The following is a 27,655-nucleotide window of genomic DNA, read 5'->3' on the forward strand; positions in this document are numbered from 1 at the left end:
GGCAGGGCAAGGTATCAGTTTTATTTCAATATTTTATGATAAGGGAGAACATTCAGAGTTGACGTGTAGGCTTTGATGTCCTTGATGGAAGTAATGTCACTCATCAGAGAGGAGGGGGGCAACAAAACAAGATGAGGTATTTCACCAGATGAAGAGTTCTGTCCTGAGACAGCTGTCACCTCTGAGTCCCCTTCATGCTTCCCATATCCAATCACCTGGAAAAAAGGTATCAGAACAGAAATTGGGATCTCATTCGGTGTTTCTCTGTCCTGACAATTAACTTGAGATACTGAAAAGCAATTCTAACAAGAACACTACTTACAAATGTAGAAAAGTACATAACCACAGTGAAATGTGGATAACCACAGTAAAAGTTACATCACAGATCTCCTCTCCCATGCCCCTACTGCACTCTGCTTGTCCAAGCTGGCAACAAGAGCAGACAGACACTCACATGTACACTGAGCACTTTCCCCTGGTTGCTTCTGTGAGCTTGGAACCAGTTGACCAGGTCTGCTTGTGTAATAGACTTGAGAGCTTCAATCTGAAACACACAGGAAGGCGGTTTTAGCAGCACCGTGGTGATTCAAGTAATTTCAAACATGAAAATATTTTCTCTACAACCTCAATTGGGTAAAAGAACCTTTTTAAAATAACGTGTAATTTTAGACCCAGTATGTCACTAGTAGCATAAATCCCATTTATGCTTTTGAAACTGCTGCAAAACCAGTGTGGGTTTTGTGTCCCACAGCTGCAGGACACCCACCTCCCGTGCCAGCCTGTCAAACAGGTACTGCTGGGTCACCACTTCATTCCAGTTCCTGTCCACTTCTTCCCCAAGGTGGGAGTCTTCACATTCTTTCAGTTTTATCAAAGCTGTTACCTAGATGGGAAAAAAGACAGTGTTAATGGGTTTAAAACTACCTTAATTTACCATCACAGTCATGGCAGGTGAAAGAAAAGCTAAATTACATTAATGGGGAAACCAGAGAATGGATGGTTAGAGAAAAACAGCAGAACAGAGCAAGAGGCAGGTTTTAAAAGGTGAGGCCTTAGTCCAGAAAACCTCAGAAAATCGCTATAGCTGTAACTGAACCGTGCAGTTCAAAGAACAGCTTTTCAAGATGAAGAGTTACCTGGGTGCTAAAAGCCTCTTCAGTTAAATCCTTGATTTTTTCTTCAAAGCAAGAAAGAAACTCCTCTATTTTCCTGTCAACCAATTCAGAACTAAAAGAGAAACAAATAATTAAATTAGGCAGGGAAAAAAAACAAACAAACAAAAACAACTTCCCCAAAACAATATTAGGGGATAAAGTAGCAGTCCCCAACTGATGAGGAAGGCTTGGAAGGTTTGGGACAGGCTCACTGCCCTCATCCCCTGAAAAGCTCTCATCTGAGAACCCCTGGTGGTCAGCTGTTCCCGGTATCAGGCCAAAGCCAGTGCTCTCATTTTCAGCTGTGCACTGGGATTTCAGGGGCCCAGGAGCCAGTGCCATGATGCTGCTGGGGACCTGCTCTGGTACCCCCAGCTGCAGCCCTGAGCCCTGCAGAGGTATGGCCCATAGGATCAGGACCGAAAGAAAATGGGATGTGATGGATCCTGATGTTTCTGACACATTGAAACCCTCACTGTTGACACAGACCTCAGTAATGGCAGTGTCCAAATGTAAAAATTAGAGGCAGCAGCACTGTGTAATTAAGCTTTCACTGATACAGTGGGTTTTTTTTCACAAGTGGCACATTTTTCAAATAACCCTTCAACTCTGGCAGGTGAAATGCTTGTAGTTCAAAGGCCCAGGTTTGAACAAAACCAAAGCAGTGCTGTGCCTGCTGAACATGAGCCACAAGAACAGCTAGACAGCATTTGAACCTTCCTGCCAGAAGAGCTTCAAAACGGCTGGGGGGTGTTTGACTTAGCCTTGAGATTACTTTTCACTATTCAAGTCAGGACCACTGCAGTTTTAAGAAGCCTAAGGCTACTGTTTTAGTCAGGTGTTGCTTTTGAGTCAGGGTGTTGTGACTGTCAGCAGTGCCCCTTCTGACATCCCCTTGAATTAAAAAATCCCTGTGGCCTGGAACAGGAGTGAACTCCTCACTAGGAGCAGGTGACTCCCACAGCCAAGGCTGGGAGTGGTGAAGAACTTTCCCACAGAGCACTTACTTGTATTTCGTTGCCTGGGTTGCCACTGTGACTGAGAAGCCAAGAATCCCAGAAGTGTTCCTGCAGGTGGGGTACACATGGTAGCTTAAAAGAGAAAAAAGATGAAACAATAAAGTCATTCCACAAGCACAATTAACTTTTCATTTACATGCTGCAAGTTAAAATAGTGTTGGGACTTCAGACAGAAAAATCTGACATCTAAATCTTATTTTCTTTATTTTCTGCACTGCTGCTTTTCAATGTTTTCTCAGCTTTAGGAAATCCTTTTAAACTCGGGAGTGTTTGTATTTGCATTCCTGCAAATGAATCCAAGCAGAGTGAGAGACCCAGAGCTGTGAAAAGCCTGCTCCAGTTTCCTGAGGTAGCAGGGTGCCCCCGAGGGAGGCTGCTCAGCACCACAGAGCTGCTGTGAAAACAGCCCTGGGGAAGGGGGGCTGAGTGTGGAAGTGGAAGGAACAGCTTTATGCTGAGTAATTCTGAGTTAACACACTGGTAATAGATGCAATTCTTACGGAAGTCAAAAGCAACTTGGTTTGTTTTGATGAGTGCTTTTGGCTTTGAAGGGTTGATGTGGCTGTTTTCATTACAGTAACTGAGGATTAGCCACTGTGCAGGAAGGATTCCCAGAGCAAAGACACCAGAGAACAGCCAAAGCAGGAGTGTAGGAGCAGGTGCAGGAGAATTCCTCCCCACTGAACTCACCCGAGGGTCTGCTTGGTCCTCAGGAAGTCAAAGCAGGGCTCCTCCATGTGCATCTGAAACAGCACAAAGTTACAGCAGAAGTGACATTGCCTGCAGCCCCTCGTGGGCTCCACACAGAGCCTGAAGTGCTCTGGCCAGCCACAACCACTGCATTAGGAGGGCTCAGTGCTCTGGGGTGGGAGCTACAAGAAGCCACCTGTAGTGTCCCTCACTGCAGCATCTGGGGACCCACCCAAACATTTCAGCCAGGGGCAGCAGCAGGAACATGCTGGGGCCGGTCAGCGCCGTGGCCTCAGCTCCAGGCACTGCTTTCAGGGCAGGCACTGCTGAGTTGGGAGGCACAAACACAAACTTACCACAAGCAGCTCCATCAGGGTGTATTCCCTCAGGTTCCTGGCACCTGACTGGACAGAGAATGAAGAATTTAGGGTGGGTTCGATGTGATCACTCAGGCCAAGGTGACTTGTGGCACACCCCTCAGCACTGAGGGACAATTCACAGCAGGGACAGATGAGAAGTTCTGGTTTTCCCTGAGGGGACAGGCCCAGCCCAGCCCCCAAGATCAGAGCTGGGGACACCAGGAAGTCACCAGAGCACTAACCCAGCTCCCAGCACCAGGCCAGGAAGGGAAGGTGCTGGTTTCAGGGCACCTCCCACTTGGGTTCAGCCTTGAGGCACGGGGCCTGTGCTGACTTGAGGTGTCTGTGTCCCCTCTGTGACAACCCTGTGCAGAGCCTGCTCCCACGGGCAGGTGCCAGAGCAGGCCGGCACCGCCCCAGCACACGTTACCTGGTAATAAACTGTCACCTCGGAGTTGGCATCGCCCTTGTTGAGAGTTTTCACCTTACACAGCAGGTGGGTGTTGGGCAAATCCACCACCCGGAACTGCACGGGGCAGGGATGGGCCAGGGGAGCAAACTGCAGCTTTCTGGGGGGAGCACAAACAGCACAACATCAAACGCCTGCTCACACAAAACCAGACAACACCCATTTACACACTTGGTCTGATGTTATTTTCCCCTTCCCCAAACCAGAACTACATCTGCTTAAACTGCCACCATCAACAGCCACCTCCTGCAAACACCTGAGGGAAGAAAAAATTTCTGAGCACTCCCACTCTGACTCCCTCCTCCAGCAAAGAATCTTATCTTGATTATAGTTTCCATATAATAAGCAAAGATAATTAAAGAGTATAATAATAATTAAAGAGTCAAGAGATACTCACTGAACAACGTAATTCAGGAAATCCTTTGCTTCCTAGGGAAGAAGGCAAAGACATCAGTTTTATTTAGAAGAGAATTATTACCCCAGTTCACAACCACACACCCCAGTGCAGCACTCAAGAGAGCGAGCCCCAAGCCAAGAGCAGCTGAGCTGTCCTGCTCCTTCCATCCCTGCTTCCTTCCACTGCCCCAGTCCCTCCAGCCCCTCTGCACCACACTGCTGAGTCTCCACGCTGCTTTTTGCACTGTAATGCCTCCAGAAGGAGAAGGCACAAACCAAAGAAAAAGCAGCAGTTACCCTTACTCCATGTGTCTGGCACTCAATGAGGTTTAACCAAACCACGCAGGCAATGGAATTCCCAAGATAAATGTGCTCTGAGGAAGCCTCCTCCTGTGGCACCACTGTGGGAATTTGTCCTTATCAAATATATCACTACACCAAAGAGTATAAAAATGGTGGCAACAGGAAAAATAGACTCCAGGCATCTACTACATGTTTTCCTATCTGCAGTTTAAATCCAAATTCCTGAGAACTTGTGTTCAAACTGGCAACTGTGGCCTGCCATTGGCTTATCCGCACGAGCACTCCTGAGGTGCTGGAGGTGAAGCTGCCCGGTACCCGCAGGACTCCAGACCGCCCGAGCAGAGGCGGCAGCAGCTGGCGGCCCGGCTCAGTGTGCTGAAGGCCATCTGAAGCCCCAGAGTGAGCTCCAGCTGCCAAGGCTGCTGCACTCACCCTGCTGGTGAAGTTCCCTTGCACGAGACCCTCCACGAAGAGCTGCGACTTGAAGGCGGAGACGAAGGCGGAGAGCGCCTCGATGGAGAGCCCCTTCATCAGCGTCTGGTACTTGTCGATCATGGACCAGCGCCCGTGCTCCAGGATCAGCAGCCGCACGTCCCTGCAGGCCCACGGCGACAATGGGGACACAGACAGGGCACATCAGCAGCCGGCTGATGCCGGAGGTGCCATTCCTGACTGCCGGACCCGGCGTGTCGGGCCTGGCCACGTGCCTGAGCCAAGAGCCGCTGGGGCTCCCTAAGCTACGAGCAAAGCCTGGAACGAGCCCTGGGAGCACAGGGCAGGGAGCCCGGAGCTCTCCAGCTCAGCCACTGCTGCCCTCCCCCAGAACTCACTTGGCCAGAGTCTCGGGTTTGATGAGGATGTTGTAGTACGTTTTCTTCAGCTGCTCTGTTATCATTTCAAAAACTGCTGGAGTGAAGCTGAAGTCAGACAAGTAATCGATGATGAGCTGAAATAGAAGCTGTGAAGAGAACGGTTGTAAGTTGAGGTTTTTGTTGGTTTAAGAACCCATTTCAATTTAATTCTATACAAAAATATAAAATGATCATTATTGAGACATGGAGCATTACTAAAGCACATTCCTCCATTCTGCCAGATGTTCCTCACTAAACAATTCGATCCCAAATGACCGTTTCAGAAGGGCAGTGTTTTTACACAGTGAATAAGCTCGATATCCCAAATCCACAGGAGTTCCCACATTCTATTGAAACAAATCTAGCCTGGAACCCCCATTCACTTCAATATTCCATTTTCTCCTTTTAGAGCTGGACCAGGACAATGACATCACAACAGAGACATCATTCAGGATTAAAAAAGAGAATATTCAGACCCTGCTGCTTGCATATTTTGCTTTTTCTGTTAAAATTCCTATTAATAAGTCTGACTGGTCATTAATGGTCTTAAAGCTCCAGCAAAGCTCTTGCAATGGAAGTTGATGGCTGTCTCCTCTTCACTGTGTCCCTTCTGTGGCTGCCATGTCTTTCATGGCCAGCATTTAGGGAATGGGAACAGGGATCCCCCAATCCTCTCAGCAAGCCACCACAGAAAATCTCCACCCAAAATGAGCATGCTCAGAAGCTGGATCTCCAAAGTCAAATTGAAACCAAAATCTCGTTTTAGAAAGTCTTCTCCAGACATTGTGCAAACAGGCACAACTTGAAGATGGAAAGGCTCCAATCCTCTTTATGGCCATGGAGACACCAAGGTCTTTTTATAGGAAAAGCTGTTAAAATTTTAACGGAGATACAGTTATTACTTAAAGGAGGATTGAAGTCAGCCTGAAGTAATTTGAACTTGTGTAAGTTCACACAACTCCATCTTCACACAGTAAGCACAAGAAAAAGCAGCACGTTTGCTGCATTACTCTGCCAGAGACCAATTCTTCTATTTAAAACACCTCATCCAACCATTCAAAGCTCCTGAAAAGCACACACACTGCAAAGCTGCAGGTATAAAAGCAGTGAGGAGATGAGCAGAGCTTACAGGTAGTTTGTGATTGAACCCTTTCACTCGGATGATCAGGCCGTACTCCCCAGCCACCAGCTTGTACTCCAGCTGAGCCACGTCTGCTTCGTAGGCTGGCTCCCCCAGGTTGTGGGAAAGGATGTTTACAAATGTATCAAACAAGATTATGCTGGAGGGAGAAAAGGTCAGGGGGTTAAAAAGAAAGAAAGAAAAAAAAAAGGATTGGCTTCATATGAAAGTTAAGCCCGATGAGCTTGATGGTACACGCAGTGAATTCCAACAGAAACGGAATTTGTGTAAAATGAGAGTCAAAAAAGAAATTTCCCAAAAAAAAAAAACAGAACAGAGAATGCAAGTTTCCCTTTGTACAGAAAGCACATGGCACTACTTAAAAATTATCTGGACATTCAGATATTCCTTGCAAAGTGAATGATTCCAGCTTTACAAGACTTAAGGTTTCTTCAAGGTAAGAATGCACGTTTTAACAAGGCGATGCTCAAAACATGGAAAAATCACAGCAAATGAAATTATTTTACTTTGTGTAAAGGCATGGGGGACAGATAGACTCAGTTATGCTCAATACTTGAGTAATGAGATGATTATTTATCTACCAAGGCAAAAGAAAAATAATAAGCTAAAGCAAAGCAGGCTACACAACCTGGAAATTGCACTCCTGCTTTCAGGTTTTTGTTATTGCCTGGATTCCAATTCAAAGATTAAACTAACACACCTCATGAAAACAGACTCACAAAGGCTTTCCCAAAACATGATTTGTGCAGGTCTTGGCAGGCTTATGCCAACAGCACTGTGACACTGGTTACAAATGGCAAGGGCAGCAGACCCTGAGCTGCCCCAGAGCTCTGCCTGACCCACAGGTGGTTTCTCCACTACAGCCTCTTCTGCTCCTGCAGGCTCCCAGGATGCTGGGACACGCTCAGGACACGACTGTGGACTGCTCTTTTCAGGAGCAGCTCCTTTCTGAGCACTGCTGCTGTTACATTCCTTTTCCTCAGACCTGCCCTGGGGAATGCCACACCGCGGAACTCCTTACACATCTGCTGGCTACAGGCAGGACCTGCTGCAGAACCACCATCACAAACTGCAGGTCAAACCACAAGGAAGGTGGAAGGACCTGAGAAAAGGACACCTTATTGTATTCCTGCTTAAAACCAAAGTTTTTTCCCAGTTTTTCACTAGGTATGGTAATTTAGTTACTCTGCAAGGTATAATAAATAATAAAATAAATAATGCAATAATTTTAATGCAATTTAATTTTAATTAATGCAAAATAAATAATTGCATAAATAATGCAATCCTCACTTCTCTGCAGACTGCTGTATCAATGGAGAGATCAGATGGAATCGAACATAACCTGGTGAGGAAAAGGAAATTTAAATGAGCAATTGTATAGAAAGTGACAACTTTCTGAACTCAAATTATTTCCATCAAGTTGCTCTTTGGTGACAATTCAAGTTTAATGAAAATGGTCATTCATCTATAACACTTTTTGTCTTATTTTAAGTCATCATTAAACGGCTTCTTACTCCAAAAATCTTCCTTTTGAAGTACCAAAGATTAGAAAACAAAGCTGTGCTTTGCTGAATACTCCCATGGCATGACCACTATAAATAGAAAACTCCACAGAACATCTATTTTAGAGACACTAAAAACTGTGACATCCTGCTTGAAAGCAGTAATGTATTTTACACCCTTGTCTCACATCCAGGCTGCATTTTTCTCTGTCTGTAGAAGAGACTATGTCCCCTCTAACTAACATGCTCCTTCCTTCTCAAACCCTTGTCTCAGCAGCATATTCTGTCTGCCCAATCCTGTCCCCACAGAGCCTGTTCAGAAGTCAGTAAATTTCAGTGATTCCACTTTCCAACCTGAGCTATCAGCAGGGTGTCTTTGTTGCCTCAGTTCACCTGCTTCTCTTTTACTGTAGCTAATAAACATATCAAAAGGACCATGGAAGAGCTGACAGCAGGCACTTCAGTTTAAATGGTGAACACTACCACGAGTTATTTGCCTTCAAATAAATTCCAGCTGGTAAAAACAGGGTCTTGCTATTCAGAAAGCCCTCAGGCATTTACCTTTTGGGATTTTGAATTTATCATCCTTCCTGTACCAGAGACAGCCTTGTTGTGTGCTGAGTATTTTGACTGGATATTCTGTCTCGGGGCAGTCAGCAACTTTCAAAGCAAAGTCGGTGGCTAACAAAGAGAAAAACCACACCAAAACCACATGTTAGTGTCAGGCTAAATTCATCTAAGTCCCCAAAAGTCTCAAGAAATACATTTTTCCTCTCCAGTTTTCTAAATTATTTGTGACAGTACTTTCCTCCACCCAAAGAACAGCTCTTTTTCACTTCCACACCAGAGCAGAAGTGGTGGCATCCCATTCCATCCAAGACACAAGTCCTGGCTTTCATTTCGTTTGTTTTTAGCAACAAAGGCAGATGGTATTTAGACGCCTTCAGAAACAGGAGGACTAAGCAAATAAAATTCTCTAATAAGATGTCTGGAGCTCTGTGTAAATTCTCACTGACCGTGAGGCCTGCTCTGTTATGGCATTATCATCTCTAAGTTTACATGCCTTAAAATAACTCAGTTCTTAAGTTTATAAATAAAAGAACGGTAAATAAAATCCAGCTGAACAGAGTGCTCATGTTTTTTTAATTTGCAAAAACCAGTTGATACCAGTTTAGGTTGTTTCTAAACCACAGCAAACTCTCAAATAAATCACTGGCGAAGATTTCACTCACGCCCAGGTGCCTTACCTATGTATTTGTTTTCTTCTGGAAGGTGTAAATCCTGATTTAACTCAAAGTCACTGTCCCATAAATCACTCCAGTACTTGTCAATATCTGTTACAGAACATGAAATGCATTAGTTGGACAGGAAGGGAAGGCCATTCTATTTCCAGACATCTTTTCCCAATCTCCAGAAAGACTTGCAGTATCACAGGAGTTTCTCAACATCACCCCATTCCTCAGGACTCTTTCTAAATCCCTTCCTACAAAATCTTCTGGACTGAACAGTCCTATTAAAAAGCAAATCAAGTCTGCCTTAGTACCCAGCTCCCCTACACCCTGTGCTGCATTGTTGGTGTTCTTTCCCCTGAATGGCAGCCAAGTGGAGCTCACTGGGACCTCCCAAAGGAACTGCAGGGCTGGGGACTGACTGGCACAGACACTAATGGTGAGCCCAATAAAGCACTGGGGATTCATTTCCCCGCTTCCATGCACTTGTGTTTTGTGTTGTCACCCTTTCACTTCAACTAATGCAGGAATCAGGCCTTCTCAGCTCCAGCTGCTGTTTTACCTTCCATGCTGTACTGAGTCCCAAACCACTTCTCTTTGAGGTGACACTGGCCTTCGTTGGCAGCAGACAGCAAAACCAGGTTGGCTCTCTGAGGGCTCAGCTGGTTCAGGGCATCAGCAATGATCTACAAGTTCCAGACAAAATCTCAGTTCAAATGCAGCTCTGCCTGAGCCAGCAAAGACTTCTCAGTTGGAATGTAGGAAGAACAAGACATAACAAGCTTACAAAACAGATTTGCTTTCTGAATACAAGTGTTTCAATTAACACAAAACCTGCGCCCGCATTATGTTTAATTACAAATGCCTACACACATGCCTGTATGACACAGTATGCACATGTTCTCCTGACATCAAAACATATAATCAGAGTTCAAAGAACATTTACCTCGGGCTTGTATTCAAACAGGAGCTGGTCTCCTGTCAGAAAATCTTCCTTCTGAAACAACTGCATGTTCTCACAAAGGTTTTCCACATAGTCAACTGGATCTGTCTGCAAGCAAAGAAATAAGGCTATTTGTCACGTAACTAGAAACCCAATACATCAATTTTCTGTTCTGAGAAGAGCTTGACTAGTCAGGTATGTTGAGCATGAGTTGGATGCTGTGCTTGTTACAGCATTTCGCTTCAGTTATTAAATTAAATATATTTCATAACTATATCTAATGTTCAGTCTCCTCTGAAAATCCTGCAATTTCACACACATCATCTCTGCAGAAGAAAATTTATGCAGTTCACAGTCATGGAATCTACTAAGTTGAAGACCCAGCAGAACGCACTCCTTGCCTCCAGGGGACACAAACTCCTGCAACAATTCAAGATTTAAAGTGACCTGGAAGGTACAAGGCATGGAACTGCTGCTGCTGCACGAGCACCTCTGGCTCTGCTCCTTTCCCAGCTCCCTGCCATGATGTGCGGGGTGAGCAGGAGGAGGTTCTCCTGTTTGAACATGAAATACACGTTGCCTTTTAGCAGGGTAAAAGAGGACCAGGCTGCTCAGCTTCTTGCTAAGTGCTTTTGGGGTGTTTGCACCAGGCAGCATCAGGCTATCCAGACTCTGGGCCACACAGAGAGCACAGTACACCTGGAAAAGACCTGAGTGCGCCTTGTAAATGTACTGGGAAACATGCACAGGGATTTCTTAAGACACCAAACACCTGAGGAAACATTCAACCTCTCCTGGGCACCCTGTAACCATTTATGCCAAGCCCTGCCTCTGAGACCATCATTCCTTAGCACAGCTCCAGCCACCCAGCAGAAAACTGGGGTGCCATGACCAAGTCACTGTTCTGCCCCTGGCATTCACAAGCCTGTCTCAAAAGCACACACAAATCTATGTTCCTGCTGTAGGCAGTATTTGGATGGATGGATCTGTTTTCCCAAAAGGAAATTTCAGTGCCATTCAAAGAAAGAAATCAAGTTACTTAGTAAGAAACAGAACATGGCTAAATGTGGTAAGGAGTAAGAAAGTCTAAACTGAAAAAGAGCCTACCTAGCAGGTAAGGAAGGAAAAATCAACATTAAATTCTGTTAGGGAAAATTCTCAGTATTTCTCTGCCTAGAATACATCTCCTTCCAGCCAAATACAGCCTTAATAGGTGCACAATGTAGTTCTTCTCAAATAGAACTTTGAAAATGTGTTTCAAAATGAAAAAAATAATACTTTTTATGGTTTACCTAGGTCAGAACAGTGGATAAATACCTGTTCCTGGTAGTGAAATTCATTAGCTTCAATCTTTTGTATTTCTTCCCATATTCTGCAAAGGAGGAAGAAGATAATAAAAGTGGATTTTCTCCATTATTCCGCAACATTCAGCAAGAATCTTAAAAAAAGAGCCTTCTAGGAAAGGCATCAGTGGTGAGCTCAGTGATTCATTCAGGTCCAAGACACAGAAGCCAGTATTAAATGCACTCCCCAAAATGGCATTTCTCAGAACTGGCAGAAAGTTCTTCTACTTTCCAAACAGAAAGGGAGTTAACTAAGAGTCGAAATCTGATATCAAATTAATATAAAGGCTAACACCAGAACACCCAGTCCTGACTTCCACAGACCTGGCTCATCAAATTTGTTTAAAATGAACACAAAACTGCACCTGACCTCTACACTAGTTCAGCTTACTAAACTGAAGGACTCATACATCACAAAAAGTGAAACTAAAACCACCAAGAAATAAGCATGAACATTTAGAAAATTTCTTTTTGAAATTTTTTAAACTGACATGCTTTCCACACGGAAAGCTTTTTTTGTTTTCCACGCAGACAAGCTTTACTTGTGACTCCCTGTTTATGCTCCAGGAACTCCACAAGAAGTGCAAACACCACAAATAACAGGATAATGGAGGAGGACACCACCACAAATATCTGCTGGAGTGGCAAACACTTGCCTTTGATCTGGCCCCCTTTTCTGCAGCATCTTCAGGTACTGAAACACCACGTGGGCCACCTGCAGACAGAAAGGAACAGACTCAGTTTTCCAGACATTAGGGAAACAGCAGGAAAAACAAACAAGCTTTTTGTGTATGACACCACACCTCGTAGAAATGCTTGTAACCTTCATCAGTCAAAGTCACAGAAATGCTGAAGATGGAGTAAGTGGAGTTCTGTTCAAATCCTGTCTCTCCATTTCCTCCATACAATGCAAGGGCCCAAAACCTATGGAAGAGCGAAACATACTTATTAATTAATCATTTCAGCTTTGTTTGATCTTAGCTACAAGCAGTACATCACAGTGCATCTTTACTTCAGAGGCTTTCAATCCCTTTACAGTTTCCACAAAGCTTTTCCAGTTTAAGGATGTGACCTCAGGATACAGAATTCAAGAAAAACAGTGAAAAAGCTAAGTAACCTTTTGGAGATCTCAAAGATCAGTCAGAGATACTGCTGATCCATGAATCACAGACAAAAAGCCCATTAATTTCTTACTTGGGTTTATCATCACCTTACAGATTATCACTACAAAACACTGATACAAAAAGGGAGGCTTGGCCTGCTTTTCCATCTACAGAAAATATAAATACACAAAATAGACTTTATCTGTATTTGAACGAGATCAAAGCATTTAATAACCACGCTTAAAAACCACATACTTTTTCCTAAGGAAAGAAAGAACACTGCCTTTGCCTTCATGTCCCACCAGCCAGGAAATATAATGAAGAGGCTTCACCCTAAGAGAAAGTTTGGAGGAGATTAGATGCCAGGAGGGAACACATTTCACAGAAAGAATTCAAATCACGGGGCTAATGACTAAAATATGCACTGTCTTTTCTTCAGGGCAAGTTTTGCATTTTCAGGCAGAATTAAGATAATAAGCTGAAAGTGTGGGAGCTCAGAACATAATGACTGATCTGAGTCAGTGAGGAAAGGGAACCTTGTCTGCAGCAGCTTAATTCATTTTTAAAATGCCCCCCTAGCTGAACCAAAGTAATCTGTTAGACAAGCAAATGAGATTCTTTGGTTTGTTGTGAAAGTCAATAAATTATTCACAGCATAAACATGGTAGAAGTAAAATGTAGCACAATGTACCTGTAATACTGTTCTTGTGGGGGAAGTGCCCAAGTGATGGTCAATGAATGAACTTTCCTGATTGGAACAACTGGATGCAAATAAATTGATTAATTATAAATATACATGACAAGACAGAGATAAGAGACCTTACATAATGCAAAAAGAATAGTTAAAACCCATTTAAAATCACACACAATTACTCTACAAAGTATCTGGATCACTCAGAGAAAATTTCTTTCAGTATTCAGATATTCAAAACATTTAAATCCACTTCACTTACCTCTGTAAAGCTTGTGAAACTCTGGTGTGTCAAAAGGCTGAGTCAGATGGCCAAAGCTGGGTTTGGGTAAACCACTTAAAAGCAAAATGGAAGTGTGATGTTACTGGCAGGGGTTCAAGGCTACACTGAGATATTCAAAGGCATCAGGACCAGAACTCTGCAGGACACCAGAGACCTGGCAAGGCTCCAAGGGTGCAGCCCAGCAACCCCCAGCCCCAGGGAGGCGGCCTGGGAGGCAGCCTGCCCACACAAGTGAGCAATTAATCAGATGTGATACCACCCCAACACCTCCCCTTCCTTCTGAACAAGGCAGTAACAGCACCAGACTTGCTTCTGTACAGCCAGGAACAGTAAACAACACCCTGAGTTCACCCTGGACCCAAAGAATCCTGATGGATTGTCTTGTGGGGCAGGAGGGATGAGCAGGGGGGTGGCCAGGACAGACAAATGTCTCTGAATGGCTTTAGGCTCTCACAAGAGTATTTCCAATCACCACAGAAACAAACATCTTGCAAAAGGGAAATCAAATGCTTTACAAGTTAGCAAAGCTTTTGCAGAACTTCCTTTTTAAAGGACATACTGGAGTGAACCATTAAAAAAAAGAAAAATTTCAAAACTATTGCCACCCTAAGGATGACACTTAAATTCTAGATACAGCGTTAACTAATTCTGCTTCTAATTATTTTTGACACAAAGCAAAGATAAGCAATGTGAAATGATAATCTAGGTTTCAATGACACCATTAAGTAAAGGCATCAGCACATTTAAACAAACACTGTTTCAAGCTAGCACCACACAGCTCACACCCAATAATTGTTAAGCAGAAACAAAGTCTTCCTGGAACAATTAACAGTGGACTTTCATTTAAAAAGTTGCCTTTTTTTTTTTTTCTCCCAGATAAGAATGTTAATTAACAAATGGAAATTTTCTTTGTTTCTCCAGTAAGGGATTTTTTGTAAAGTCATTTTAAGAAGAGATAATTTTATCATCTTCAATGTCTTTATGCATCAAACGAATCTTACTTATTTGGGATCTCAGAGAAGATTTCTGTCACCCACTTTTCCAATGTATCCAGCGTTTCTAAAAAAGAGAGAAGAAAGACAGAAATGCAATTTCCTGAAGATCTAAGACAAGTTACCTTATCTCACCAGTTCAGTTATTTCAAAGAGGCTGCAAGTCAGTGCACTTGAAAACTGCAAAGTTCTAAATTACAAACATCAAAGCTGTTGGTTTGAGCCAATTCTTAGCATTTGTTGAGCTGTACCCGTGGTCACAGCTCTGGGTTTGTAGAGTGTTCAAATCCAGGCTGACACAACTGGGATTTAAAGTTCAGCAGTGTCTGGAGTGACTGGGAGAAGGAATTACTGTCCTAGGGATGTACAAAATCATCAGTACTTGCAATTCATTCCACAGCTCTCCAGATTGTACACAGGAGTTTTCCCCCTCAAATACAGTCCTGCAGTCCTAAGGATTCCTTCTCCCCATCCTCTTTTCTGAGGGAAATGAGTCACAAACCAGAAGGTTTTTAAAATAAAAATTCCGCTTGTTTAAGCAATCATTCTGAACTCCAAAAGCAATGCTGCATATGTAAACAACAGCAATGAAAAGGGCTGGATGGGGCAGGGGGAGAATTTGCTGTTGGGTTTGTTTTAACAGAGAAGGAAATACAAAATTGACCTGGCTGGTTATCAGTTACCACCATTTTCTCCCCAGCCACCACAGAAAATATGACAACCAATCACTGTCTTAATGACTATTCAAGAGGCATTCAGCACCCTAAGCAGTTTACTGTCTAGGCCAAAATTAAAAGCAAAGGAGAAGAAAAGAAAGAATGCCTCTATTATTACCATTTCCATTTTAGAGATGGGAATTGCAATCAGCTTCTGCATTCAACAAAATTCCTCTCTAAACACAAACCTAACTTGAATAACTTCTGACAAATGTGTTTCCTCTATTCTCAGCAGAAATGACCCATAGGTCTGCAGTTCTCCACTGAAATAAAATTCAAATCCATTTACACAGAAGTTTTCAAGCTATGGGGGAAAAAAGAGAACCTATACTCCTCCTAAACAACGAAGACAACTGGGAAATTCAGTCTCAGTCTCCCCATCACTTGCTGAGGAGTTACACTGTTGATGGCAGAGAAATCAGCAGCAATAATTCATTTAAGGGGTTTGACTCTTCATTGCTACAAGATTATTTCTGAAATGTCATCTTTGAGATTTTTTCCCTTCTGTGTTAATATGGAACCCATTCAACAGCTTCAAAAGGTTTCGCAACAAGTGGCAGGATGACAGTAACACAGCACAATTGCTCAGGTCTTGTTTCATTTGGAAACCAGGCTAAAATTTACATATAAATACCCTCTGCAGGGCTGGACAAGCCACTAGACTGGCTGGGGCTACAGCTGGACTGGTTCCAAAAGCACCACCAGCAGCAGGGAGGCTGTTTTTAAGGAGCAACTGATGTTACCTTTGGACTGGACAACCAAAGTCATGTAGTGAGCAGAGTAGTGGCGCTGCCAGAACTCCCTCAGCCGGGTGTAGGTGTCGATGTTGTTCAGTTTGGGCTCGTGCTTTAGTGTGTCTGCATTACCTGCAAACAGCAAAGGGGAGGCAGGGTTAGTGATCCACACAGTGCAAGACCAGACTTAGTGAGAATTCACTTTCCCCCCTAGGTCCAACCATGGTAAAGCACATTAAAAATACCTAATAGAAATCTGGAGTGAAAGGAGTGTTAAGTGAAACTGGGTATTTTCTGATTTCTGGTTCTAATCTAAAGGACAGCTGATATTTTTATGATGAGGAAGGCCAGAGTCCTCCTGCATTATCACAGCTCCCACAGGCTGCACAGCTCACTGTGTGTTGCCACCTATTCCCTCACCAATGGAACTTGCAGAACAGCAGAGGGGAAAAAGAGGAGGAAATGTAAAGTTCAGTATGTCACCACAGAAATTTATAAAAACAAGCTACAGTTCAAAGCTGGGAACTCTAACACCCATCAATCACACTGCTGTTTACACTCTCACCAGCACCATGAGGGTGGGGGAGTGAGCACTGGATTGGCCAAGAGAAGGACAAAATTCCATTCTGCGTCCCTTACATGGCTGTGAAGGGCTAACTCATGGAAGTTCAACAGCAAATTATTTACTTTGAAAAGCCTCCTTAGACATACAAGTAGAAATAATTTACTTTTCCAGGAAATTCTAATAGCAGAAAAACCCAAGCTTATGCGAGATAGAGATGACTCAGAGGGCACCACCTCTGTGTTAAGAGAAAGTTTCATAATTATACACCTTGGGCAACCCAGCTATAACGTCAGCAAAAAGAAGTACCAGAAAGAAAAGTATCTTGAAAAGGAGACAGCTGCTTTTACTCCCAACCATTTTCCTGTAAAATGGATAATTGCTTGAACTCTTCTGAGCAAGTTTAATGGTTGCTGTGATATGATATTTCATGTTAGTGCATCTAACCACTCAAACTTCTAAGTGGTTAAAAGTTAAAAGTATCATTACCATTTTAAAACAAAAATTCAGGACTTACCCCAAAAAAATTTCTTCATAGGATGTCCAGGCCTGGCAAGACTCCCAAATAACATCTCTTTTCTGTTTGCATCAGAGGGCCTTGCTAGCTGGTACTCTGTTAATTATAAGAATTTGCAGTGGAATGCATCAAGTTTGACATCATGTTCCCACAAAACAAAGCACAAATCCCAGCCACCCTGAAAAGGAGACACACCACACAGATGCAGCCTGGAATTTCTTTTAAATTATGAATGAAGCAGTGAAATAAGAAAGAGGGCTGGCTGGCAGTAATGAATATAAGAGGAAAAATGTAGCTCATTGCTGAGAGGTAAAGAAAGGGTTAAGAAAGAAAAGCACCTAAAGCACTAACTTGTCCTGTCTGGATGCTCTGAATATGTTAAGTACAATGGGGACAAAAGGCCATCAATATTAGACATGACCAGGCTCCGAAGTAAGAGCCAGGGAACAATTACAAACCTGTTTCTACCATATATCACACAGAACAACCTCTAGCCTAATAATGAAACAAGAAGTTGAAAGGTAAGCAAGATAAGTTTCTAAAAACACAGTTTTACAACCACTTCACACTAATCTAAATATGGGGCTCTGCCAAAATCAATTTACCCTCCTGAACTTCATTTTCCTGTTCCTGTTTTACTGGCAATAACAAACATCTAGAGCAGAGCTGTGAACTAATTCCTCTGGCTGGGTTCTCCTGCAGCCAGTCCAGCAAGCTGACACCATTTCCTGGGCAGCACATTACCACAGTGTCACTGCAAGGCAAGGACTGGCTCTGCACCACCGAGGTGTAAAATGGCTGAAGCTGTTGAAGAACCACACCTTAACTCCAAGGCAGGTCCCGGTTTACACTGACCTTAATCTAAATTCAAAGATCAACTCGCCCACTTTTCCTTGCCAGAAGACAGATAAAGAAAATTACTTGGAATAAATATTTGACCCAGTTGGGCTATCTGCTAATAACCTTTTTTTCCTATATCAGTGACATTTTAGAGGCAGATCCATCTCGTATTAGAAAATCAACACTCCACTCACTTCTGTGCCTGGTTTAATTTCCTTCTGGGAACTGACTTTTTAGTCATTCAGGTGTTAGAATAAGGAGACAAGTAAAATCACCTCAGCTTATTGTATTAACTCTGCAAAGGGCTGGAGAGAGCTCTGGGGCTGTGCTGGAGCTAAAGGCATTTTGTTCACGGCAGAACATCTCCATGCTCATGAAACTGCCCTGCCAGTTACTGCCAAACCACTTCAGATTATTAATTTCTCATTAATGAAAATGTCAGGGTAAACTCTCGCAGTGCTGGCACTACATCCAGTCTTTCTTCCTCTAAAAGCCACAGATATCCAACAGCCACAAAGTTTCAATTCAACAGTTTAATCTCTCTGGTAAGTTACGTGAAGTTGACTGAAGTGCTCAGAAGGGGAGTTCAGCACAGAAGCCAATGAACAGTGTTTACAAAGTAGGTTTTGTTTTAAGAAGATGGGCTAAAAACGCAGGAAAAGATTCTCTTACTTACCACTGTCTACAGCCTCCACTTCTCGATCTATTGCATCCCTGATCATTAATGGGTGAATAAAGAACTGTGCCCACCTATGAACAGAAAAATTCATATTCTTCACTTCAGTGTCTTTTAAACTAGGGCAAAAACCCAGTAATTAAATCCAACATCTACTATTTTGGTTTGCAAAGTCGGTTGACTTACTACAAGCCATGTAATTCTTGACTAGAATGTCTAGAAGAAAGATGAAAGCCACCAGAAAGCAAAGGGCAGGCCTTCCCAGCTCCAGAGTGGGACTGAATTGGTTGGATGCAGTAGGATATGGCACTAAAGGGTGCAGGACTATCTGCATTACATCCTAAGAATGATCACACCAGAGGAGACAAGTGATCCACCGAGTCTGGAATCTGGAGCTAACGGGGACCAGTGTCAGATGCTCCAGAGGAAATCCCCAGTTGTTCCTCAGGAACAACATTCGGGGAAGTTTCTTCCTAACCTCAGGAAACAAATTGTCATGAAATACAAGTTTCTATATCCATTACAATTTTATTATCTACCATAAAAGTCAGCATTGTCATCCAAATAAATTTCTTCTGTATCCACAGAGAGCAGAGCACTGGAAAGGGACAGATTGGCAGTGCATGGAGACTCTGCAGAAGGCTGAGGAGAATCTAATAGTTCTATTTGCTGAGGTTTTTTTAATGAAAAACGGAACTGGCTGAAGCAAAAGTTCAAGAGCAATAAAAGGTAAAAAGTAATATATCCCTGATGGAGTTCTATGGCCAGAAGACCCATTACACTGAGGACAACTGAAAGGTGATGTCTTTCCATTCCTTCAGATCCACCCGTGCTTGAATGAGCAGAATTCACCCTCAGCACTCATTTACCTCCTTTGTAAGAGAAATTGTTCTACAGAACTCCTAATTTCTGTTTTCCTCTGCACTAAGCAGCTGTTGTGACAAACTGCAATTACAGTTTTTTTGATTCTTTAGCACTTCCAAAACATCTAAAAAAGCTGGATTAATCTGTAAATGGAAGCTGAAATTGGCCTAGTAAAGTAAAATTCAGGTTATACTTGGAAAAATGTGCAAACGCTTGCCCTTGTGTCAAAGTAAATTTGCAGTGGAGCCTATTCTCCTCCTGAGATACTTTATGGCACCAGGAATATTCAGCTATGCCCCTATGAGTGAGAAATTCCTCTCAGTAAAGGAAACCATGCCAACCAGTGGAGCTCTCTTGTTCCAACAGCACAGAAGAGCAAGTTAAGCACTTTCTGGCAAAAGATACATTCAGCAGTGAATAACCTGCACTGGGTTAAATGTTTTCTTCTGAGACACACATTGTACTGTAACTTTGAAGGCTGCCTGAAAAAAACTAACAACAATTTAGAAAAAAACAGTAACTCTACCAGGACAGATATTTCAAAGGATGAGTCACTGGGATTCTGGGAGCACTTCCCCTCTGATCAGTTGTCACATTGCATAACATTTCTCCTGTCATCAATGCTACCAGTTTAAGACTGCCAAAACAATCAAAGAGCTGCATGTGTTAAGACTTAAACACGGGTCCTACATAATCCCACAGAAAAAAACAAAAACAAAAACAACAAAACAAAAACAAAAATAACCCAGCAACATATCCCAAGGGAAAACAGCATTTTCCTATATTCAGTATCACTGCTGTAGTGCAGATAGCTATGAAAGTTCAGCAACAGCTTTGATCACCCCAAAATGAAGAACTGGACAACTACACCCAAGCTCCTGAGGCACACACAGACATTAATTAACACCTAATCACCCTTCACACAAAATTACCTATCCAGGGCTTCTTTGAAGTACTTCCTCTGCACATCAAACTGGAACACTGTCCTCTCACAGTCCGTCGAGGCGTTGTCCCCGCCCCCGTGTTTCTTCAGGAACGCATCAAACCCGTTCTCATCTGGGTACTTCAAACTGCCCATAAACACCACTGCAGCAAACAATCACCAACAGTGCCAAGATGACATTAACCTGTTAATCCTGACTGCAGCCCCTCTAGGACTGACCCGCAGCTCACAGGCAGAGGAAGTTACTGAACACCAGCAGCTCGGGTGATCTGCCCAGAACCTGCTGCAGTTTGCTCTGACAGTGCCCTCCCAGGCAGGCCTGGCCTCAAGCAGGCAAGAACAGTATTTTGAGACACTTCTGGTCAGAAACTTCACGTGGTTTCTGTGTCCACATTACTAATTCATCACCCTTTACCAGAAGACAAAGGTATGTAGCTCCAACCTGGTCGATAAAGCCACAGGTAACATAATTCCCCTCAATTTAATGGGCAATAAATAAAGTTGACACAAGCTAATGCACAGCTTGGCAAAATGTATGAGACACCTTCTTCCATATTAAAAACTCCTTACTAAGTCAATATTTGGATAAAATCACAAGCTCATGGAAATAAATCCTCAAACAGCCAAATTAGGAAATGATACTAAATATTCAGAAATGCAGGACTACATAGCACCCATTCTGCACTGAAGCTGGAGAAGATGAAATAGGAGCAGATACATACTGTGTTCCAGGAAGTGTGCTAATCCAGGCAGATCTTCAGGATCAGAGAAGCTGCCAACAGCAACACAGAGGGCTGCTGCAGACTAGAGAAAATACAACATTTTCAGTAAAAGCTGCTTCAAGAAACACTTCAGGAAAATGACAGAAGTACAAGATTAATCAGTTGGGACAGGCACAATAAAAAGGTCTCATCTGAACGCCTAATCACAAGGTTTCAGACCTCGAGAAAGCTCACTATGTATTTTTGCACCCTAGAGCTTTATGTACATACCTGCTTTTCCGAACAACCTCTCTTTCTTGTCTCTTCCTTTTCAGCCAGCTCTTCTAATTCACTGTCATCAGAATCATTGAAATCCTCATTATCTCCATCACTGTCCTCACTCTCATCCCCCTCATCACACTCATCATCATCACCTTCTCTACCATCTTCAATCTCAGCTCCAGAGTCATCATATTCATCACTGCCCTCTTCAGAATCACCATCATTATCCTCTTCCTCCTCTGAAGATGTTGGGGCACCGTCCAAGTAATTCAAATCCGAAATCAAAAGTGCACATAAGCCATTCTGCAGTTTGATATACCTGAAAGAGTAATTATGCAATGAATACGTTCATTTCCCAAGTCTGAATTTTCAGAATTGCAAAAATTTCATTATTTCCTCTAATAGTTTGAGAGCGATTTCCTAATGAAAATCTAACGGTAGGCAAGCCTGAGCAGTTTTATAGCAGGAAAGTAAAACCTCTGCTATTCAGAATTCCTCTGCTATTCAACAGCTCTAGGAATAAGAAGCAGTTCAGGACAGAAGTAGCAGAAGCCCTTCTCCCCATAAGGTCAAGCTCACTGATTTTGGCTTTTATTCCTCTCTTTGTGAAATATTTAAGCTATTAGCACTCACTCCATGCACTCAGAACAGGCAAACTCAAACTTCAATCATCTTTTAGGCTTGTCAGGCTCTTGGAAATAGATATGATGTGACAGAATGGAGATCTTAGTCTTTCCTTCTAAGTAGGCCCCAGAGCGTTTGATTTGATTTGATTTGTTTTCATCAATGGTTTCTAATAAATGGGGTCTGCAGATGTAGCAGGCAAGCACTGGAAAGGAGAGAACTCCTCTGCAGGCTCCACAGAACCAGTCACAGGGAATTGGCTGGACTCCTATCAAGAAGCAATAAACAGTCCTCTGTGTTTGTTTACACATGCACAGAGGTTTTTAAACATGTGTGTATATATATTAATATAACCCCACAAGCCCCCTGTGCAACACCCTTCTACAACTTTTCCCTCTGAGGACTGCAAGCACCAATGAGCCCTCATCAGTACTCATTTACCATCAAACCTGGAACAGAGTCACAATTTGTCAAATTAGCCAGAGCATCCCTGCCAGGAGCTTGCACTGGCTAATACACCAGCAGCAGAACAGAAGGAATGCTGGGTCCAGAAAATACTTCATCCACCCTATGAACCACTGTGATAGAGACCTGTGGTATCTGACCCAGCAAAAACACACAAAACAAAGCAAGCTAGAATAAAACAAACCCGTGGTCACATCCCACGCTCCCAGAAAAATCTGAGTTACAGAGCACAGAACCACAGGACAGTCTTTGTTAAAAGGGGTCTTTAGAGGTCACCTACTCCAACCCGAGTTTATACCAGCTCAGAACCTTGCAATGTGGACACAGCTCTTGGACTATCAAGTCTATGAAGAAAGCCAATGAACAAATGTCTGAGAGTTGTGTTAAGGAGATGACTCATGACCAGTCACCCAAGGGGAAGTGACAGCACTTACTGTGGGCCTGGTTTTTGTGATCATGAACACACCCTGTTTCCTTGCTGCAAGACTGCTGAGCAGGACAAATTTGCTCCAATCAAAAGCACAAGTGCGTTTTGACTCATTCCAACTACAGCACACAGCGTGTCACCTGCAGGGATGCTCTGACGAACTGCAGGAGGCACAGACAGCGCTGGAATGTCTGAACAAAGTTAATCCTCCCGCATCCTGAAAGCCTGTTTGCTAACCATTCCCACCAGGTACATGTGCCCCATACACAGATGAGGCACTTCTGAATGTCCTAAAACACACACTGCACGCGTGGGTGCTCCAGCCCCTGGGCACCTGAGAGCCAAAGGCCCAGACAGCACCTTCCAGCACCTCCTTCTCCTCCACACACAACTCTGCTCTGCAGGTTTGCAGAGCTCCTGGAGAACCCCAGCCTCGCAGGGAGCAGCAGGCACTGGTGGAAAGCAGAGGAGAGAACGGGGTTTATTCTTCCCGAGGAACAATGTGCCGTAAAGCTGTTCAGTCAGGTACATCCAGCAGCTCTGGTTGATCCTTTCCACACAGCCTCATTAAGCTAATGGAGCAGATTATACTAATTTTACATTGCTCATCTGGAGGCTCGTGGGTGTAGCACACAGGACAGAAAGCAGCCAGCAGCAAGGACACGGCTCAACCACGGCTCTGTTGGAGGCTCTCAGATTTCACTCCAGGATGATTTAAACAGCTTAGGTTATACAGAGCAGAGGCGCCACTGACATTGGTGTTCTTTACTTTTTCCATGTTTCAGCCCAATGGAAAAGGACAAATGTAACTAATATCCACTAGTATGCAAAATACAGTACAAAGAATGCAACCGCATAAGGTAGAAACAGAAGCAAGCACAGTCCAATTGCTTTTCTGAAGGACTATACAGCAAGTAAGGCCAAATGAAAAAAATAAAATTCAAATTCTTAAAAATACTGCTTAAGCCTTCTGAATAAGTTTAAACAGGATTGTTCTCACACAAAGTTTTTCTTTGACAATTGTTTAGAAGTTAATATTGAAATACTTATCAGTGCATGGTAAACACTGAGAGAAATGCTTGAGTTTCCCAAATTACAAGAAATAGAAGACCACGAAATTCCATATATGGATGAATGTAAGTAAAATACACATTTTTGGTAAATATAACTACACAGTTACAGCTCTAATTAATAATAATTTTGTTATGGTTATTTGAGAAGGCAAAACATGACATTTTCCATGAAGTTAAGACTGACGTCGCCAGACACAGACACTAAGCCCACTGTGACTGAGGTGCAGTGTTGTAATTAGCACACATCACTGAAGTGTGAAGAGGGGAAAATGTGTCAGCATCATCACATCACCTGCCAGGACACTCCCTCAGGAGGTTTGGGACATCACACCTGGACATGGACACGGACACAGGTCCAGTGTAGTTTTGCTTCCAGACACATGGAAATCAGTCTGAAAGGATGCAACTCTCTGCACCCGACTAAAAAAAATCTGTTAAGAATGGACAGCAGGATTTCTGCAAGATTTTGGTATTAGTTTACGCTATAAGCAAACAGTCTTCTCCAACTCTCACATGCAGAGGCTCCCAAGCCTCAGAATCAGTAGTGACAACCTTCAATGGGTTTCCCAAGCTTCACCCACCAGCGTGCTGCTTCAGGCAGCAAAGGCAGGAGTTCCTTACGCTGACAGCATCCCCAGCTGTGAGCTTTGCAGGAGGACAAGCCTGCCACAAAGTAGCATGAGTAAGAATGCCATCAGGAGAGGCGGGCAGAGATCCAGAGGAAGCAGCAAGGAAGTAGGGCAAGAAGGGAGGGAGCAAGCTTCTCCCTGAGCCAATGGGCACAGACCTCTCCAGGCAGCCAGCAGGGAATCTCGCCGTCAGCCAATGCCACTGCAAATCTAAAATTCAGTTCCAGGCTCAGGCAGCAGATTCTCCACTGGCTGCACAGATTAGACACCGTGAAAAGTAAAGATAAAATTTAAAAAGCAGCTCTAACAAGGGCTGGATAATCTTCTGTCTTACAGGGAGAATTTATCAGAGTGTCCCTTCAAGAACAGACTGCCTTACAGCATCCAACAAGCTCAACCTCTGCTGGAGCTCTCATCCGAGTCTCTCACTGGGTCTGGGCCACAGACGCTGTGGGCTGTGCTCAGAGAACTTGATCTTTTTCAACTTAGTATTAGTCAGAAATATTGAAATAAACACGCAAGCAAAATGGTGGCCTAAAAGCATTTTGCCTCAACTCACAGATACATTTGTGTTAAAACTCAGAAGCTCACCTAAAACACGAAGGGTAACTGGTTTTAAGTTGGGATCTGCTCTGAAATACTTAAATCGCACTTGGCATTTAACGCTTTCGGAGAGGAGCTGCCGGGCCGAGGGCTGCAAACTAACGCTGAATGGGGTGTTGCCGCGCCCCGAGAACACCCAGCACCGACCAGCCTGGGCACGACCCTCCCGCCAGGGCCCGCACACACACCGGGCAGCCCACCCTCAGCACCAACACACCCGCGGGATCGCCAGCCTCCTTTTGTCACAGCCAGCACCCAACTGTCCCCACCACCGGGACCAGCCCGGCTCCATCCCCGGCTCCCTGCAGGGGCCGGGACAGCGGGCGGGCAGACCCCGGCCCACCGCACCGACCGGCCGGGCCGTCCCGCACCTGCCCTCCCGCCCTCACCGGTACTGCTTGGGGTCGCTGGGGGATTTGACGATGTCGGGGTCACCGAGGTTGTGTTCGGGACCGGCCGCTCCGCGCTCTTCCTCCTCGTCCCCATGAGGCGAGCGGCCCACGGCGTCGCGGCCGCCCTCCGCGGCCTGCTGTCCCACCGCAAGCTCCGGGCTGCCGTAGCCGCACGTCGCCTTGTTCCTGCCGGGCATGGCGGTGGTGCCGGCGCTCCACAGCGGCTGGACAACGGCCCGTCCCGGCCGCCGGCCCCCGGCCACGGCCCACCCGCGGGGACCCCCGGCCGCCGCCGCCCGCCCGCTCCAAGCGAGGGCGGCCCTGAGACTGCGCATGCGCATGGCTACGCGGCACTCCCATTGGCGGAGACTAGGCTGCCGGCGTGAGCGGCTGGGGAAACCATGGATGGGGGAGTGCAGTGCGGGGGGGAATGTGGCCCCTGTCAAGAATCGGGCGGAGCGGCGGGGAAATCAGAAGGATGAGGAGAAGGAGGAAGAGCAGATCCAGATTCCGGGGACTTCTCTGTGCGCAGTCACGATTCCGTGAGTATGCCCGCCCGCAGTCTGAGCTGTGCTCCCCTGCTCTCACCTTGGAATGGTCCTACGGCCAGCTGGCGGAAGCCAGCCTGCTGCCCTCAGCTCCTTCGCCGATTGTTCGGGCTGGCTGTCGCTCAAGCTGTAAGGGCTAATCAGCCCTGGGGGCATGTCAGGTCCCCGGATTCCCTGAGCCGCTGTTCCGCCATGGCGGAACGCGCTGTGTGTGTCCTGAGCAGCGCGGAGGCCGCGCCCGTGGCTGCTGAACAGCAACCACTCTTTCTTCTTTACGTGGCCCCTTCGGCAGCTCTCTGCGCTCTCCGGTTCGTGGATATCCTTTCCCCCCATCACACTCCAGTGCCGCTGGAGCGGGAGCGCTGCTCTGGCTCTGGTCTCGGATCCCCGGCGCTTCCCAAGGGCCCCGCCGGGGTGGCGGGTTCATCGCGGCCTCTGTGCCCCGCTCCGCTGCCCGCGGTCCCCGCGCTGCCGGCGGCGTTGGCCGCGGGGCCGGTGCTGAATCAAGGCGAGGCGCGGGATCGGGCCCAGCCTGAGCCACAGGGGCGGTCATTCCGCCTGGATGTCCACCTGGTGTTCCAGTGCTTCAGTTCTCCGCCAGATGGAAGCCAAGACCCGTCTCTAATCCCAGAGTTTCGCTTTGGCTCTTGCTGAGCTCAGCACGCTCGGTGCTGTTTTGTACAAGCCATAGAGAGACGCTTGTGAGGAGCTGTCGCCTCTTTCTTCTCACACTCTAATACCCCTTTTTTACATTGTAACCAGGCTGTTTTATTAACACAGCTATCCTGGGCCGCTGCTAGTCAAACGGGAGACTCTCTGCAAGCCCACTCCACAAATTTCGAGTTTGCCTTCAGTGCAAACAGGTTTATTTCCTTGCCCTGACAGACCAGTGTCTCACATTCTGCCATTCCCCTTACAAGTTAATACAAGTAACAATTACTCCTGACTCACTGCTGGTACTGAAACCAGCTGCACGCCATTCGAGGCAAAAAGCTTTCCCTGTATTCCTTCACAGCAAACATAAGATGATGAGATAAACAAGATATATATTGATGCAGAGATGTATCAGTTGCCTGTGATGGCTTGATTCGTTATTTGAAATAAATTCTGCAGGATTTCTGCAAAAAGTATTAGGCTTCTCCACATATGTAATATCAGGCAGGATAGAATTCCCAGCTCTTTACTTCAGACTGCCATGTAGCTACTTGCTGGCTAATCCTGTGAAAAACAATTCTGCCCATCCTAGCTTGCAGGGCCTGGAATGCACTTGTATTCTTTAAAGTAGCCAATCTGACTTGAGCAGAACACAACGAAACTCAGTTATGTATTGGGTAGGAAAGGGAAAGGTCTTTTTAGGTAGGGAAAGAAAAAAAGGAAAAAGTGAAAGAAAATAATTGAAATTCCATTTCTGGTGAATCCGTTTTCTTTTATCAGGGAGCTGCTGAGCTGACAAATCATGATTTGCACTGAGGTACTAAGTTATACCTGCACAGCTCATAATCTGATGTGCTTTTTTATTATTTTTTTTATTGCTAGTTATACAAGTTGCCCTAAAGCCTGCTTCTACAGTTAGAACACAACACTATGCATT

The 27,655-nt window shown here is 44.8% G+C and overlaps 1 protein-coding gene across 1 annotated transcript; it reads right to left on the reverse strand.

Annotated features, from left to right (window-relative positions):
- Positions 1-25,820, reverse strand: NRDC (nardilysin convertase). Its single transcript, XM_066192801.1, has 31 exons — positions 25,514-25,820; positions 21,313-21,622; positions 21,043-21,124; positions 20,310-20,463; positions 18,514-18,587; positions 16,998-17,093; positions 15,928-16,050; positions 14,478-14,535; positions 13,456-13,529; positions 13,194-13,263; positions 12,758-12,835; positions 12,203-12,323; positions 12,056-12,114; positions 11,374-11,428; positions 10,060-10,164; positions 9,676-9,799; positions 9,132-9,218; positions 8,446-8,565; positions 7,673-7,724; positions 6,371-6,521; positions 5,221-5,348; positions 4,823-4,985; positions 4,089-4,120; positions 3,653-3,791; positions 3,220-3,267; positions 2,864-2,916; positions 2,162-2,245; positions 1,137-1,227; positions 767-883; positions 455-544; positions 1-215 (listed from the first exon to the last, which is right to left on the reverse strand). Exons 1-31 carry the CDS (start codon positions 25,711-25,713, stop codon positions 21-23), a joined length of 3,333 nt encoding a protein of 1,110 aa, XP_066048898.1. The 5' UTR covers positions 25,714-25,820; the 3' UTR covers positions 1-20.
- Between the last annotated feature and the right edge of the window lie 1,835 nt (positions 25,821-27,655).

The sequence above is a fragment of the Chamaea fasciata genome, unplaced genomic scaffold, assembly GCF_029207755.1.
Source record: "Chamaea fasciata isolate MVZ Bird 193981 ecotype frontalis unplaced genomic scaffold, bChaFas1.0.hap1 SCAF_10, whole genome shotgun sequence".
Taxonomy (NCBI): Eukaryota; Metazoa; Chordata; class Aves; order Passeriformes; family Sylviidae; genus Chamaea; species Chamaea fasciata.

What these genes read in the sequence shown, in the direction of transcription:
- NRDC (XM_066192801.1), bottom strand. Translation starts at nt 25,713, where the DNA reads ATGCCCGGCAGGAACAAGGCGACGTGCGGCTACGGCAGCCCGGAGCTT. An exon ending in TTCAAAGAAGCCCTGGATAG is followed by an intron (nt 18,588 to 20,309) that starts GTAATTTTGTGT and finishes TTCTGTTCATAG; the next exon opens with GTGGGCACAGTTCTTTATTC. An exon ending in AATTTCACTACCAGGAACAG is followed by an intron (nt 10,165 to 11,373) that starts GTATTTATCCAC and finishes CTTTGCTTGCAG; the next exon opens with ACAGATCCAGTTGACTATGT.